Genomic DNA, 13,379 nt, shown 5'->3' with positions numbered 1-13,379 from the left:
AGAATCTTTAGTAAATTCAAATTTCCTTAAACAGGACCGCAGCCCCTAGATTTAAAAACAGGATTTCACTGTTAACAAACGTATCATGTACCAAAGGAAACAGGTGTTGTAATTGCAAGCCAGTAATTTGTATCTTTAGTTACATTCTACCAGATTTTTATTTGTAATTTGTGACTTCAGAAACCCATTACCTCCCTACAAATTAAATCATATTTGGAACTCTCTATCAAGCTACAGCATAAATTGCAAAAATTAACTGATTTCCTACTGTACTGCAAATTGATTTACAGTCCTAGTAGAAACATTTTACAGAATAAAAGATACACGACTATTTCCCTACTGCCAATTTAGTTCCTGGTACTTATTATTTTCTTTTTACATAAAAAAGTCTATTGGTTTCTTTTATGCACTCTCTTTTTATTGATGGCCTTTGGATCTAATTTCCAGAAGACTATGCAATGCGTATGTCAACATACTGTAATCAAGAATGCTTGTGTTGCCTGCATATTCTCAGAAGCCAGTTTGAGGCAGACAGCAGCAGAATTTCAGCCCATCTTATGATTTCTCGGGAGGGTCCACAAGAAATTGGGCATCACTCATACCTGTAAATTCCTTTTTGCATCGGTCTCTGACGCTTTCCTCCAAGCCTTCAAGTTGTGATTTAATTTTTTCGTATTCTCGTTCTGCTTGTTGGCTTTTCCGCCTATAAGGAATACAAACACAGAGTACAGAAAAGTTACAGGCTGTAAAAATAAATCATTTTACAACGTAGCCAAGCAAAAAGCCAGAGGGATCTTTAGAAAAAGTCTTTTTCCTCTTGATCTTTTAAAGCTGAGAAGGCAGAGGAAAAAGAAAACAATAGGCCGAAAGTTTAAACTAGCATAAAATTAAGACAGCTCTATTGATTTTACAGCAGCAAGGGGTGCTTAAAAATCTACCCCAAAGAACTAAACATGTCAATGTTCAAGAACATGTTTTATTCAAAATAACACTATTGACTGTTGAATAAAGTTGAGTTATAATTGCTACTGGCTTTTTCCACAATTGTTTTATGAATTTGGACTAATGGCTGCATCAGAGGTTTGTTGTTTTTATCAGTATGGTACTTAATGCCTAAGGTTAATGCAGTTTTTCAACAGTTAGACATGTGCAAATTTCGTTTCAAATTTCACTACCACAAGGAGCAGTCAGCTCACCCTTTACATAATTTTTCTGAATATGTTTCTAGGAATTAACCAACATGCATATATCTATTCAGAAAGGAAACACCCCAGTTTTTAATGCATGGGCCTTAAGAATCATGTTGTGAACAGCATTTTAAATAACTCATGGGTGTAGTCATGGATGTACACCAGGGTTGCATAACTTCAGGCCTGGGAACAAAATCCAGCCCTCCTGGGGTCCCACTCCCACCTTTTGAGGTCCCCTAGATGGCCCTGCCCCTTTGCTCAGCCCCCACACCTTTTCCCCCAACCTCCAATCATTCGGTGGTTTCCTGGCTTTTGTGCAATTTTTCCCCCATTCTAAAAGGTTAAAATGCCTCTCCAAAGGCTAGGTTTTTAGCAGTAAGAGCTTTAAGCTAAGATATGCTGGCATTTTGGGTATTTTGGCCCTGCCCTTTTCCCCATTTTGCCTTCAGTCCCACCAACCACTGAAATAGTTGGGATGCAGCCCCTGGGAGCTTCTCTGAAATGGAATTTAGCCCTTGGGAGGAAAGAGGTTCTGCATCTCTGATGTGTACCATGTGGACATACAGAATGTGTGGAGATTTCAGCAGCATGACTCCTATCCAAGGGCTGTGGTATCTAAACAGGCCCCCACCCATTGCTACCTTTAAGATGATTCTAATAGAAAATATTTTCCATCCACAAAGAAATACACATTAAAAAGACATCAGAATGCAAAATCAATATGGATTTTCCAGGAAAGATCCCTGAGCAAAAGTGGTAGGAAACTAATATCCTGACTGTAGTTCTTTCCTGCAAAATCCACATGTATTTTGCATTCCAAGTTAACACAGTTCACACATTTTCTTTCATGCCGTCCTGTGAAGAAAATATGTATCAACATTGCCCCTTCGCTGCTTTCAGTATCATGTTAGTGAGAACCAACTGACTTTGCCAGTGGCCAATAACAGGTAGTTAACCTAACTCCCTACTCTTAAATACGTGCACACCTGTGTGAACAAAGGGAATCATCAGAAATAATTTTCTTCCTATTTCTCTGCCGAGCCATTTTCCTTCACTCTCAGCATTTGGCATTTCAGTAATGTCTCATGATGGAAAACCACATCTTACCTGTAGCAACAGATTGAGATGAAGATAATGGCCACCATGGGAATAATTACCAGTGGCAAGATCAGGCTCAGGGGTACATCGCTCACTTGTGTATACTCCACTCTTCCTAGGACCCATTCTTTGAAGCCAAATTTCACCTAGATAAATAATTGCACTTGTAAGGCTCATAATGAGAATCAGACAAGGTGATTTTATGATGTATTATGATGCTTAGTCCTGTGTCTTTTTGTTCAAGCTCAAAATAGAGGAAGTAACCAAACCTCTCCACAGAGGAAGCTCTAAAGCAGGCTGCCACAACAGGAAGGCTATGTCTTGCATTCCAGCCACCAGAAGGTGGCAGGAGATGGAGCACGGTTTCAGATGGAGCACAGAGGCCAGGCAGTTTCATGTAGGAGCAGGCAATCCTTCAGATGTTTAATTTATACTACAGACTGCCCTTTAGAAAGCTTACAACTCCATAAAGTTGTAAACACTTGTTAACATTTGTTCTTAAAAACAAATGTGCCTTGAACAGACATTTAAAAGTCAGTAGTAAGGGGGTATGATGATTTCTGTACACACACTGTGAACTTTAAACACGCCTCCCCCCTGCTCCGCCCCTTGCAGCACAGTACCTCATGGACAGGAACATTCATTTTCCAACTCTGTTTCATGCAATGCTCCAGCTGAGTTGCATGTTAAATTCAAAGTAAACCTAGACAGGGCTGGAGTTTTTGCTGCCTCAAGTGACTGCCGTGTCCAGTTTGAGAGATATGCCAAGGGTTCCTGGAATGCATCTCTCAGATCACATCCTGATATATGGACACCCCTAGAAGTACTAAATGAACTCATGTTAAAGTATCAGTTAAGCAGCCTTCCCCAATCTGGTTCCCTCCAAATGCGCTGGACCAGAACTCCCACTGGCCATGCTGGCTGAGGGGTGATGGCAGTTACGGTCCAACACATATGAAGGGCGCAAGGTTGGGGAAGGCTGCAGAATAGCTTAGGCCTTACCAAACAAAGGCAACAGCTTGTCTACATTCTCTTTCTAGACAGGGAGGGCAAGTGGCAGAACGGTTTTTCTTTGGCCAGTGTTCTGGGGAAGAACAAATTATGTGTAAAGGAGAGCTCTTTATTAATGTAATTTAAAACAAGATAGTCCCTTTGCTACACTCTTTATATAGAACATAGAACAATGTGACATACGATGAATTCTGGCAGGTTATTGACCGTATCTCTCTTCTGCCTTTGCTTGGGTGGAGGCTGTTCTTCAGGTGGTTCACAGTACAAATCTTTCTCAGTCAGTGTTGTGATGTTGCAGGGCTCCTCTCCCACGAATGCACGGGCCTCATCCATCGTCATAGCTTTGTTCAGATTATTACCCTAGACAGAAAAATAGAACACTAAGATGCTTTAGCTATCAGCTTATTTTCTTATTTCAGGGTGTTTTGATATGGGCCAGGGAGGGGCGGGGGGAGATATCTTTTGTACAATTTCATTTTAAAACAGAAGAGCTGGATTTGATATTTACGTGGAGGAGGAAATACCCTCAAGATAGTGGACATACTGTGGTAATCTACGGTCTTGTTTATGTAAGTTGTTTCTGCAGGAGCATGACATGAAGAGGACAGGCCTTCATTTACAATGTCCAATACCCTCCCCTTTGTGGCAACAGGAGGTATGAAGAAGATCAAAGAATGTCAGAGGACCTAGAGCTGGAAAGCACTAAATTCCAGATTTCAGCAGCAGGTATGAAGGGGAAACCTTGCTGATAATAATAATAATAAAAAAATAGAGGTATATCTTAGCAGCAAAAGATAGATCCCCCTCCCCTAAAAGTTAGGAAAAAGCAATTTATTCCCTCCATCACATTGTAGCAATATTTGAAAATAGTGATCAGAATTATCCCAGTTAACTATATGCATCAGCCTATGCTGATTTACACTGGAAAGTAACCTCCCCACTCCCTGCCACATATAAATACAGAACAGCTATACATGTAGGAGGGGGAGAAGCCATTTTCCTGACACACTTACCTTTGCATGAATAAGTTTGTTGACCTGCTTTTTGACACCATCAGTGAAGTTTTCAAAGGTTGGATCAGCAACATACTGAAAGTCTTTTTCCACTGTGTGATAATCCATTTTAATAAGTAAAGCAATTATATAGTTTTCTGGATCCTCCAGTACTGGTGGAGATAAGAAGACCATTGCTGTGTCATTGATTTTTGAGATAGTTCTTCCTTCAAACTAAAAAACAACAACACAGAATATTGGCCATTAGTACTGAAAATATGTAATTTTCCTTTATCATCCAATACAGAAAACCCAGTATGCATCACTGTTATAATCTCATACGTTCTGGTGCATTTTTTGAAAGCTGATGATTTTGGCAGGCGGGGTGTGTGTGTGAAATTGTCCAACACTGAACATTTCTCTGAACGACAACTGTAGATCCTCAGTAAGGTTTTGCGGATGGCTTTAGGACAGATAATGGTGGTAGATGCATTTCTAGCATACAAACAGGAATGAACAGTACATTTCTGAACCTAGTGAATATATGTTTAAGACGGGCTCAATTCTCACCACCTTTGACACAGTGAATGGGTGAATTTACTATTCATTTTTGAAACAGTAATGTGAGAATTTTAACTTTTGTGAACCTCCTAGAGAGCTATAGAAATGGGCGGCACAGAAAAGTAGTAAATAAATATAAACAAACAAACAAACATAAATAAGATTAGTCATTTCTATGCCTTCAGCAAAGGAGATCGTTACCTTGTCGTGGTGCTGGAGCTTGAGCACCTCAATGACGTCATGAGCTAAACTGTGAAGGGACACCCAAGATGGGAAGGTCATGGCAGAGAGGTCAGACTAAATACGATCCCTGGGGAAGGAAACGGCAACCCACCCCAGTATTCTTGCCATGAAAACTAAATGGATCAGTACAACCAGAGATATGTCAGTATACCATCGGAAGATGGGACTCCCAGGTTGGAAGATGGTCAAAATGCTACTGGGGAGGAACAGAGGATAAGTTCAACTAGCCCCAGATATGATGATGCAGCTAGCTCAAAGCCGAAAGGACGGGTAGCAGCCTGATCGACTACTGTGGACAAGAGGACCACAGAAGAAATGGAGTAGCCTTCATAATTAATAATAAAGTGGCTAAAGCAGAGCTTGGATACAATCCAAAAAATGACAGAATGATCTCAATTCAAATTCAGGGTAAGCCACTTAACGTCACAGTGATCCAAATATACGCCCCAACCACAGATGCTGAAGAAGCAGAAGTAGATCAGTTCTATGAGGATCTGCAGCACCTACTGGATAGTACGCCAAACAAAGATGTTATTTTCATTACAGGAGACTGGAATGCTAAGGTGGGTAGTCAAACGACACCTGGAATTACAGGCAAGCATGGTCTGGGAGAACAAAATGAAGCTGGACATAGGCTGACAGAATTTTGCCAAGACAACTCACTGTGCATAACAAACACTCTCTTCCAACAACCTAAGAGACAACTTTATACATGGACTTCACCAGACGGTCGACAGCGAAATCAGATTGACTACCTCCTTTGTAGCCAAAGGTGGCGGACATCTATGCAGTTGGTAAAAACAAAACCTGGAGCTGATTGTAGTTCAGATCACAAACGTCTTATTGCACAATTTAGAATCAGACTAAAGAGAATAGGGAAGACTCACAGATCAGTTAGATATGAGCTCACGAATATTCCTCATGAATATGCAGTGGAGGTGAAGAATAGATTTAAGGGACTAGATTTAGTAGATAGGGTCCCGGAAGAACTATGGACAGAAGTTCGCAACATTGTTCAGGAGGCGGCAACAAAAAACGTCCCAAAGAAAAAGAAAACCAAGAAGGCAAGATGGCTGTCTGCTGAGACACTGGAAGCAGCCCAAGAAAGAAGGAAAGCAAAAGGCAACAGTGATAGGGGGAGATATGCCCAATTAAATGCAAAATTCCAGAGGTTAGCCAGAAGAGATAAGGAATTATTTTTAAACAAGCAATGCGCAGAAGCAGAAGAAGATAATAGAATAGGAAGGACAAAAGACCTCTTCCAGAAAATTAGAAACATCGGAGGTAAATTCCAGGCAAAAATGTGTATGATCCAAAACAAAGATGGCAAGGACCTAACAGAAGCAGAAGAGAGCAAGAAAAGGTGGCAAGAATATATGGAAGATCTGTATAGGAAGGATAATAATATTGGGGATAGATTTGACGGCGTGGTCAGTGAGCTAGAGCCAGACATCCTGAAGAGTGAGGTTGAATGGGCCTTAAGAAGCATTGCTAATAACAAGGTAGCAGGAGATGACAGTATCCCAGCTGAACTGTTTAAAATCTTGCAAGATGATGCTGTCAAGGTGATGCATGCCATATGCCAGCAAATTTGGAAAACACAAGAATGGCCAACAGATTGGAAAAATTCAACCTATATCCCCATACCAAAAGAGGGAAGCACCAAAGAATGTTCAAACTATCGAACAGTGGCACTTATTTCACATGCCAGTAAGGTAATGCTCAAGATCTTGCAAAGTAGACTCCAGAAATTCATGGAACGAGAATTGCCAGATGTACATGCTGGGTTTAGAAAAGGCAGAGGAACTAGAGACCAAATTGCCAATATCCACTGGATAATGGAGAAAGCCAGGGAGTTTCAGAAAAACATCTGTTTCTGTTTTATTGACTATTCTAAAGCCTTTGACTGTGTGGCTCATCACAAATTGTGGCAAGTTCTTGGTGGTATGGGGATACCAAGTCATCTTGTCTGCTTCCTGAGGAATCTGTATAACGACCAAGTAGCAACGGCCATGGAACAACGGACTGGTTTAAGATTGGGAAAGGAGTACAGCAGGGTTGTATACTCTCACCCTACCTATTCAACCTGTATGCAGAACATATCATGCGACATGCTGGGCTTGATGAATCCAAGGATGGAGTTAAAATCGCTGGAAGAAAGATTAACAATCTCAGATATGCAGATGATACCACTTTGATGGCTGAAAGCGAGGAGGAGCTGAGGAACTGTAGCAGCCATATCGGGGGTCAGACTAAGTAGCCTCATGCAGTCTCATGCTTCATGTTCTTGCTGAGCTCTTTCTCCCTTGAATATATTGTTGTAAGCAGACGAGACACAGGAATTCCTTATCTTGTCAAAGGTCATACAACTGTATATCTTGTTCTCTGCTGTTCTCTTCTGTTCTCTCCTTATCATGGCTACCCTATAACCCAGTTCTTGTATTATAAACAATGGTGCTAAGAGAAGAAATGTTGAGGACTGCAACCCCACACGGGAGGGGGAGGAGGAGCCGTTTCATATGTGTCACAATGTCTATAAAACCAATGTGCTGATGTATTTTGGGGCTTCTGGCTCTTTGGAAATGATTCCAGCCTTAAGCCCACGCGTTAAATAAAGAATCTCTTTTTCCTTCACTCCGTGGTCCCTCTGACTCTGGGTTCTGCAACATAAATGGTGCCGTGACTCGGGTGTGGCAGGCTCTGAGCCAGACAGGTGGCAGTTGCCTGCTCTTGATCGCCGCACCGGGAAGACGGGCTTGGCGCATGCCTCCCTTTCTTGGCGCCACCAACCTTTTTGTCGAGTGAATGGGAGAAAGCCTGCACCGGGATCGCCCAAATGGTAGCGAGCAGCAAGAGAACCTTGGGAAGCGGAGGAAGGAACTTGAGCCCTGCCTGTATCGCAGCTGCAATTGAGTTGAAACCCACATTGGAAGCCTTCAGGAGAAAGGCAAGTATATGGAATAAAAGAGGGCCCCGCCTTTAGGGAGAAAGGCCACTGGGCAGAAAAAAAGAGGGCCCCGCCTTATGAAGAAGGTCAGTGTTGGTGGTATACGTATACAAAAAGAACCTACTCCTTGCGGGTAGAAGGGGGGCCTGATCACACCCCCGAGTGGGCGCCAGTACCCAGGACGCCAGTACTCAGTAGGAAGCTGAGGAAGCTGGGGAAGCCGCTTTCCGCTCTGGTAAAAAGTGGGAAAAGTGGGTGGCAGGGACATATGGATGCAGTGGAGAGATTGATGATTGTGTGAGTGGCTACTGCGGTTTCTGACGCATACCGTTGACCGTCCGGGTGCCCAGGCCAGTAGCAAAGTGCGTGGTGTGTAAAATCCTCTTGTGTCGGCCAGTGAGACCCCTTACTCACTGACCAATTCCCATTCCCTAATTGTGTCTGTCTTCAATTTAGGAGGGAGGCTATGGGTGGTGGGGGAAGCAAACCTTGCACCCCCTTGAGATGTATGTCAAACAAAGAAGGAAAAAGTTTTTTAAAAAAAGATTCAGAATAGAGAGAGAAAACAGCAAAAAACTCAAGGTCGAGCTGAGAGGAAAAAAAGAACAAGATCTGAGGCTGTTAATTAGAAACATGTTGCAGGACAGTCTGGCTTTTAACAGAGCGTGAGAGCGTAAGGCCGAAGAAGTAGCTGTTAGCCTAGCGCGCCGAGAGAGGGGTGGCAGGAAAATTGCCCACAACCTTTTGAGTTGTGCAACATCATCACCTCGCCTAATTGAGATGAAATCCCTAAGAAATGGAAACTGAAAATGAAGACCCAGAAGATGAAGGCAAAATAGAAAATAAAGGTGAAGAATCAGCCCCCAGAGAACAGGCTAGATCCCTCTTTGAGTGAAAAGTGTGCCATAAGACTGTCCCAAAGCAGAATGAAGCGGAAAGACCATGTTGAAGATCTCTGTCAAGGTAACCGTGTTTAGCTTTGAACTGTGTTAGAATTGCATAGAGCCTGTAGCTACTGACCATCGGCTATATGATTTCTAAAGAGCGTAACCATTAAGCTTTTGCCGTGGGATTCTCTGCAATGAAGAAATCTCACTGATTTGAGTGTCCAGTGTTACACTGCCTAAGTGTGTGTGCTGAAGAGACCGAGAAACCAGACAGCATGTTCCTGGCCAAGCCAAAATCACGCTACTACCATGCTCCTGAAAGCTGCAATAAACTGTGTAAGCTGGGAGACCCAACCTGATTGAAAAGAAAAGAAGATATTGGAGCAACTGTCTTAAAAAACAATGAGATCTGTGTAGCTGGCTGGCTGACGCTGTCAGTGATGTTACAACTTTAAATTAAGACTGTTTTCCTGTTTGAGACCCCAGCGAAGAAAGCTGACCTGAGTTATTTGTTGCCCGTGCCAAAGCAAGAATTTGGCTGCCCTGTACCTCATCATGTCCTGTTTTGAGCTTGGGATTTACAAATACAAACAAACTGAGAAGCTTGCCTTTGAAGTCCTGCAAATCACCCCACCGCCTCCCCGAAGATTAATGGCTGCCTGAAAAATGCAAGTATAAGGCGATGCCCATCACCCCCCAGTGTCCTGAGTTTCGGCACTCAGTGTTTCAGTGCTTTCGTGTACCAGGTTAGAAGAGAAAAAAAAAGAGTAAGTTTTTAAAATGTCTGTGAGAGAACCTGACAGAAGTAAAATAAAATTTACAGAGGAGTTGCCCAAGTTAAAGTGTCACGGCTAGAGAGCTGAGCTGTGCCGCTCTGTTTAGACAGAGGCCTTGCTAAAAAATTAAAGGCCCTTGTCTGTCAGAAGGGGTGTAGGGCCACACTTTCCCTTTTTAAACTGATGCAAAAGTGGAGAGCCTTTGCTGGAAACATCGCATCTTCATTGCCCAGAGCCTTCTCTGTTTGCCTCCATCATCATCTGGGCTTTTTAGAGACACTCTGCACATGGACTAAAATTTTAAATTGTCAAAGACTTGCCATGGACAGTGCTGTGAAGCTTTGGATAAACTTAAACTCTCATCGCTGTGGACCGTGTGTCTATGTTTGTAGTCAGCTCAGTGTACAGCAGGCTGAGTTTGATCTATAACTTTTAGATTTCCTTCTGCCAGAACTCATGCAGCATAGAGTTGCCGATGCAAAAATGGTGACCTAGAACTCTTTGTGTGTGTGGGTATGCCTGTCCCGTGATTTTAATGGGCCCTGAGCTTTCAGCCAGAAGAGCAGTATAATTGCTGGATCTGCTCCATCATGCCTTACCATGCAAAAAGTGCTTTCCATTCATTGTGTTAAATTGCAGATAAGGTTTGTTGTATATATTTTATGATTTCTTAAATATCATAAAATATATGTGATATTTGCAGATTAGTGTTAGTTGCAACTCCAAATGATACTAAGTGTGGTTCCCAATGGATGACAAGGAGAGAAAGACAAAAGCAAGTAGAAAAGAAGGAATAGAAAAAGTAGCAGACAGAGAAGAGAGAAAAAAAGAAGAAAGAAAAGGCAAGAGGCAAAAAAAAAAACATTTGTAGAAAAGAAGCGTGGCCATAGTTGCCCCCAGGGTGAATTAAAAGCAGCTGATTGTGCCTGGAGCTTATTACCTGGGGTAAAGTAGCCACAATAATGTAATAGTTCTTTAAAATGAAGAAAATGTAACTAGAAGGAGAAGAAGAGCCTATCCCAAATGTGTGTCATTGGGACTAGTGTAAGGCAGAAAGGTTTAAGTAAGTGAGTTTAACTTGAAAAAGACAAATAAAGAGACAAGGCTGGTGCATGGAGCAGAAAGTTTTATATAAAAAGTTTGAAACATGATCTGCAATACAGGCAGATCAGCAAAGAAAAAGAAAGCAAAAGAAAGAGAAAAAATTTGTCTTCCCATACTAATAAATAAAAGTGATATCAAGCACTTTGGGAAGCAAAGTTGTTTACAGGAAGCTGTGCCTGAGAACCAAGCACTTCTAGCCTATGCTGAAAATGCTTGCTAGTGTTGTGCTGCCTCATGGGTAACATGTATAGTATAAAACCCATTTAGCCCAATAGTTCGTGGTTCAGAGAAGCTGTCTGATCCAACCATTAAGTACGCCTGTGTGCTGTAAGTTACCCAATAAAGTCTCCTTGTAAGTAACCCCCCCCCCCCGCTGGAATCCCAAAACGCAAGTGGGGCTAGAGCGCCTCACCCAGTATCAAACCCTGCTGTTAAAAGCCATGAAAGCAGGTATAAAGAAGTCAATTAATATGACCAAAGTGTCTAAAGTGCTGCAAGGTGCCACCGAGGACCCAGAGCGTACTTGGAGTGTCTTTCAGATGCCTATCGCCAGTACACCCCCCTCGACCCAGAGGCCCAAGAAGACGTAAACGAAAAAAGAAAAGAAGAAGACCCGGCAGAGGCAGAAGATTCTTAAAAAAGAACCAGTGTGCCCAGTGTGGACAAGATGGACATTAGTGGCATGAATGCCCAAATAAAATAAATCAAATACACAAAGGAGAAAACCAAAGGGGCCAGAATGGGCGAAGAGGGAGACAGCTTGAGAGGGGCCGTGACATTGACTGTGAGGGGCCGTGACATTGACTTCATGATTGACACTGGAGCGGCATCAAGAGCAAGCAAACGTTAGCCTTAAACAAGAAGTCCAAACACTGGGCAAAGTTCTTCAAGCCCAGTGTCGCTTTGTCTTAGAAAATAAGCCCCCAATTCCCATCACAGAAGTTCATCCTTTCCAACCAAGTGTTAAAGTATGAGTTAAAGAGGGAGAAATAACCCTTTGACTCCCAGATGGAGAGGACTGAGAACTGTCATACTTTCCATCCCCGCAGCTATGAAAGCAGCTGGAGTTAAACCCTGGATACATTAGACACGAGTCAAGAAAGCGAGAGGGGGAGAGTAGGCAGTAAACAGAAATCCTGAAAATCCTTTAAAAATCATTCTGAAAAAGCAGTAAGAAGACTCAGGCTAGACCTTACTGTAGACACACCGGGAGACTGTTCCCCTGCGTACGGTCAGACCTGCAACTGGAGAATTGAAGAAGGGGACTAGACCCTACTGCAGCTTGCCAGGTGAATAGCTGCCCGGCGTACGGTCAGATCCCAAAGAAGATCAAACATGCGTGTTGTAGTGTTAGTAGTGTTGCATTGTGTTTCCTTAATAAGGTGCAAAAAGAGGGGTCTGCCCCTAGAAAGAGAAGTCTGTCCCAGCGATTTGCTGATAATTACTGGCTTCACCTGGCTAACATCACGAGAGTAAAACATTTTTGTTTGCCAAGAGGTATACCTGCAAACAGGCTTATTAGCTCTTGCCTAATACCTGCCTGTAGACATCCTGAAAAAATTCAAAAAGATACCATGTTAAGAGTTTATGGTGTAAGTTTAACTTATTCCCAAAATGCTAATTGGGGCGTGGTTGCAAAGATCCTACCCCCTACAGAGTTCACTCTACGCACCCCCATCGTTGCTACGTGTGCACGAATGCTTAATTGTCAAAAATTTTCCAGAAAATACAAAGCTATCCCTGGCCCCCTTCCACTGTAATAAAATTCAAAAAGTATCTTTTAATGATGCCCACATACTTTTGCCTCATGGATAGTTTTAGACATGTAGTTCCCGCACTTGGTCATTCAGTCCTGCCAACTTGTCTAATAACCACCTATGTGGCCTCAGCCGCCAATTAAACTGGTGCCAATTCTTCCCCTGTGGCCCGAGAAAATCCGTCGACGGCAGCCTCGAGCACTCCAACTAACTAAAAATTGTAATAGTCATGTGCAGTTATATTCCAACTCAGAAAAATTGGCCTTAGCAATGTCACTGGTTGGGGTTCCAGGTTTAGCCTTGGCTGTTGGTCTGGAGATCAACCGGTTAGCTTGCAGCTTAGCCAAAAGCATAAATGCCACCTCACGAGCATTGTCATTGTTAAATAAAGAGTTGCGTGATCTAAGAGGTGCAGTTCTAGAAAACAGAGCTGGTATAGATTACCTCTTCCTTCTTCATCATTTAAGTTGTGAGACACACCAAAAGCTCTGTTATTTTAACTTAACTGATAATGGCAATGCTATAGATGAACAGATCAACAAGCTGCACAATATAGTAGCTAACAAAACAATAAGACAAAACAATTAGCTCAATTAGTTAACCCCTTGGCTTCCAGATCTTAGCTGGCTTGAAGCATTGTTCATCCTAATTCTACCAGAGTTGTTCATAAAAGTTCTGTTATGTCTCTGAGTTCCTTGTCTTATGCGCTGTTTAACCAATCTGTTTTATGTCTCAGCTAGTAAAACTGCTGCCCTCTACGCTCTAATAGCCCAACAAGAGGCTAAGTAATATGTATGTCACAAAAAGCTTTGT

General features: G+C 42.4%; 1 protein-coding gene across 3 annotated transcripts in view; it reads right to left on the bottom strand.

Annotated features, from left to right (window-relative positions):
* The window catches only part of PLXNB2 (plexin B2), a 445,494-nt gene that overhangs the window by 34,493 nt on the left and 397,622 nt on the right, over positions 1 to 13,379 (bottom strand). For all 3 annotated transcript variants that reach the window (XM_084810902.1, XM_084810901.1, XM_084810900.1), the window contains 4 exons: positions 4,313 to 4,525; positions 3,483 to 3,659; positions 2,298 to 2,434; positions 603 to 703 (listed from right to left, as the gene is read on the bottom strand). In XM_084810902.1, coding sequence (XP_084667028.1) covers positions 603 to 703; positions 2,298 to 2,434; positions 3,483 to 3,659; positions 4,313 to 4,525 — 628 coding nt within the window. The remainder of the gene's footprint in view (positions 1 to 602; positions 704 to 2,297; positions 2,435 to 3,482; positions 3,660 to 4,312; positions 4,526 to 13,379) is intronic.

The sequence above is a fragment of the Heloderma suspectum genome, chromosome 7 (assembly GCF_057233095.1).
Source record: "Heloderma suspectum isolate Gila_16-S chromosome 7, 16-S_ref, whole genome shotgun sequence".
Lineage (NCBI taxonomy): Eukaryota > Metazoa > Chordata > Lepidosauria > Squamata > Helodermatidae > Heloderma > Heloderma suspectum.
This window is presented reverse-complemented; position numbering and strand designations above follow the sequence as displayed.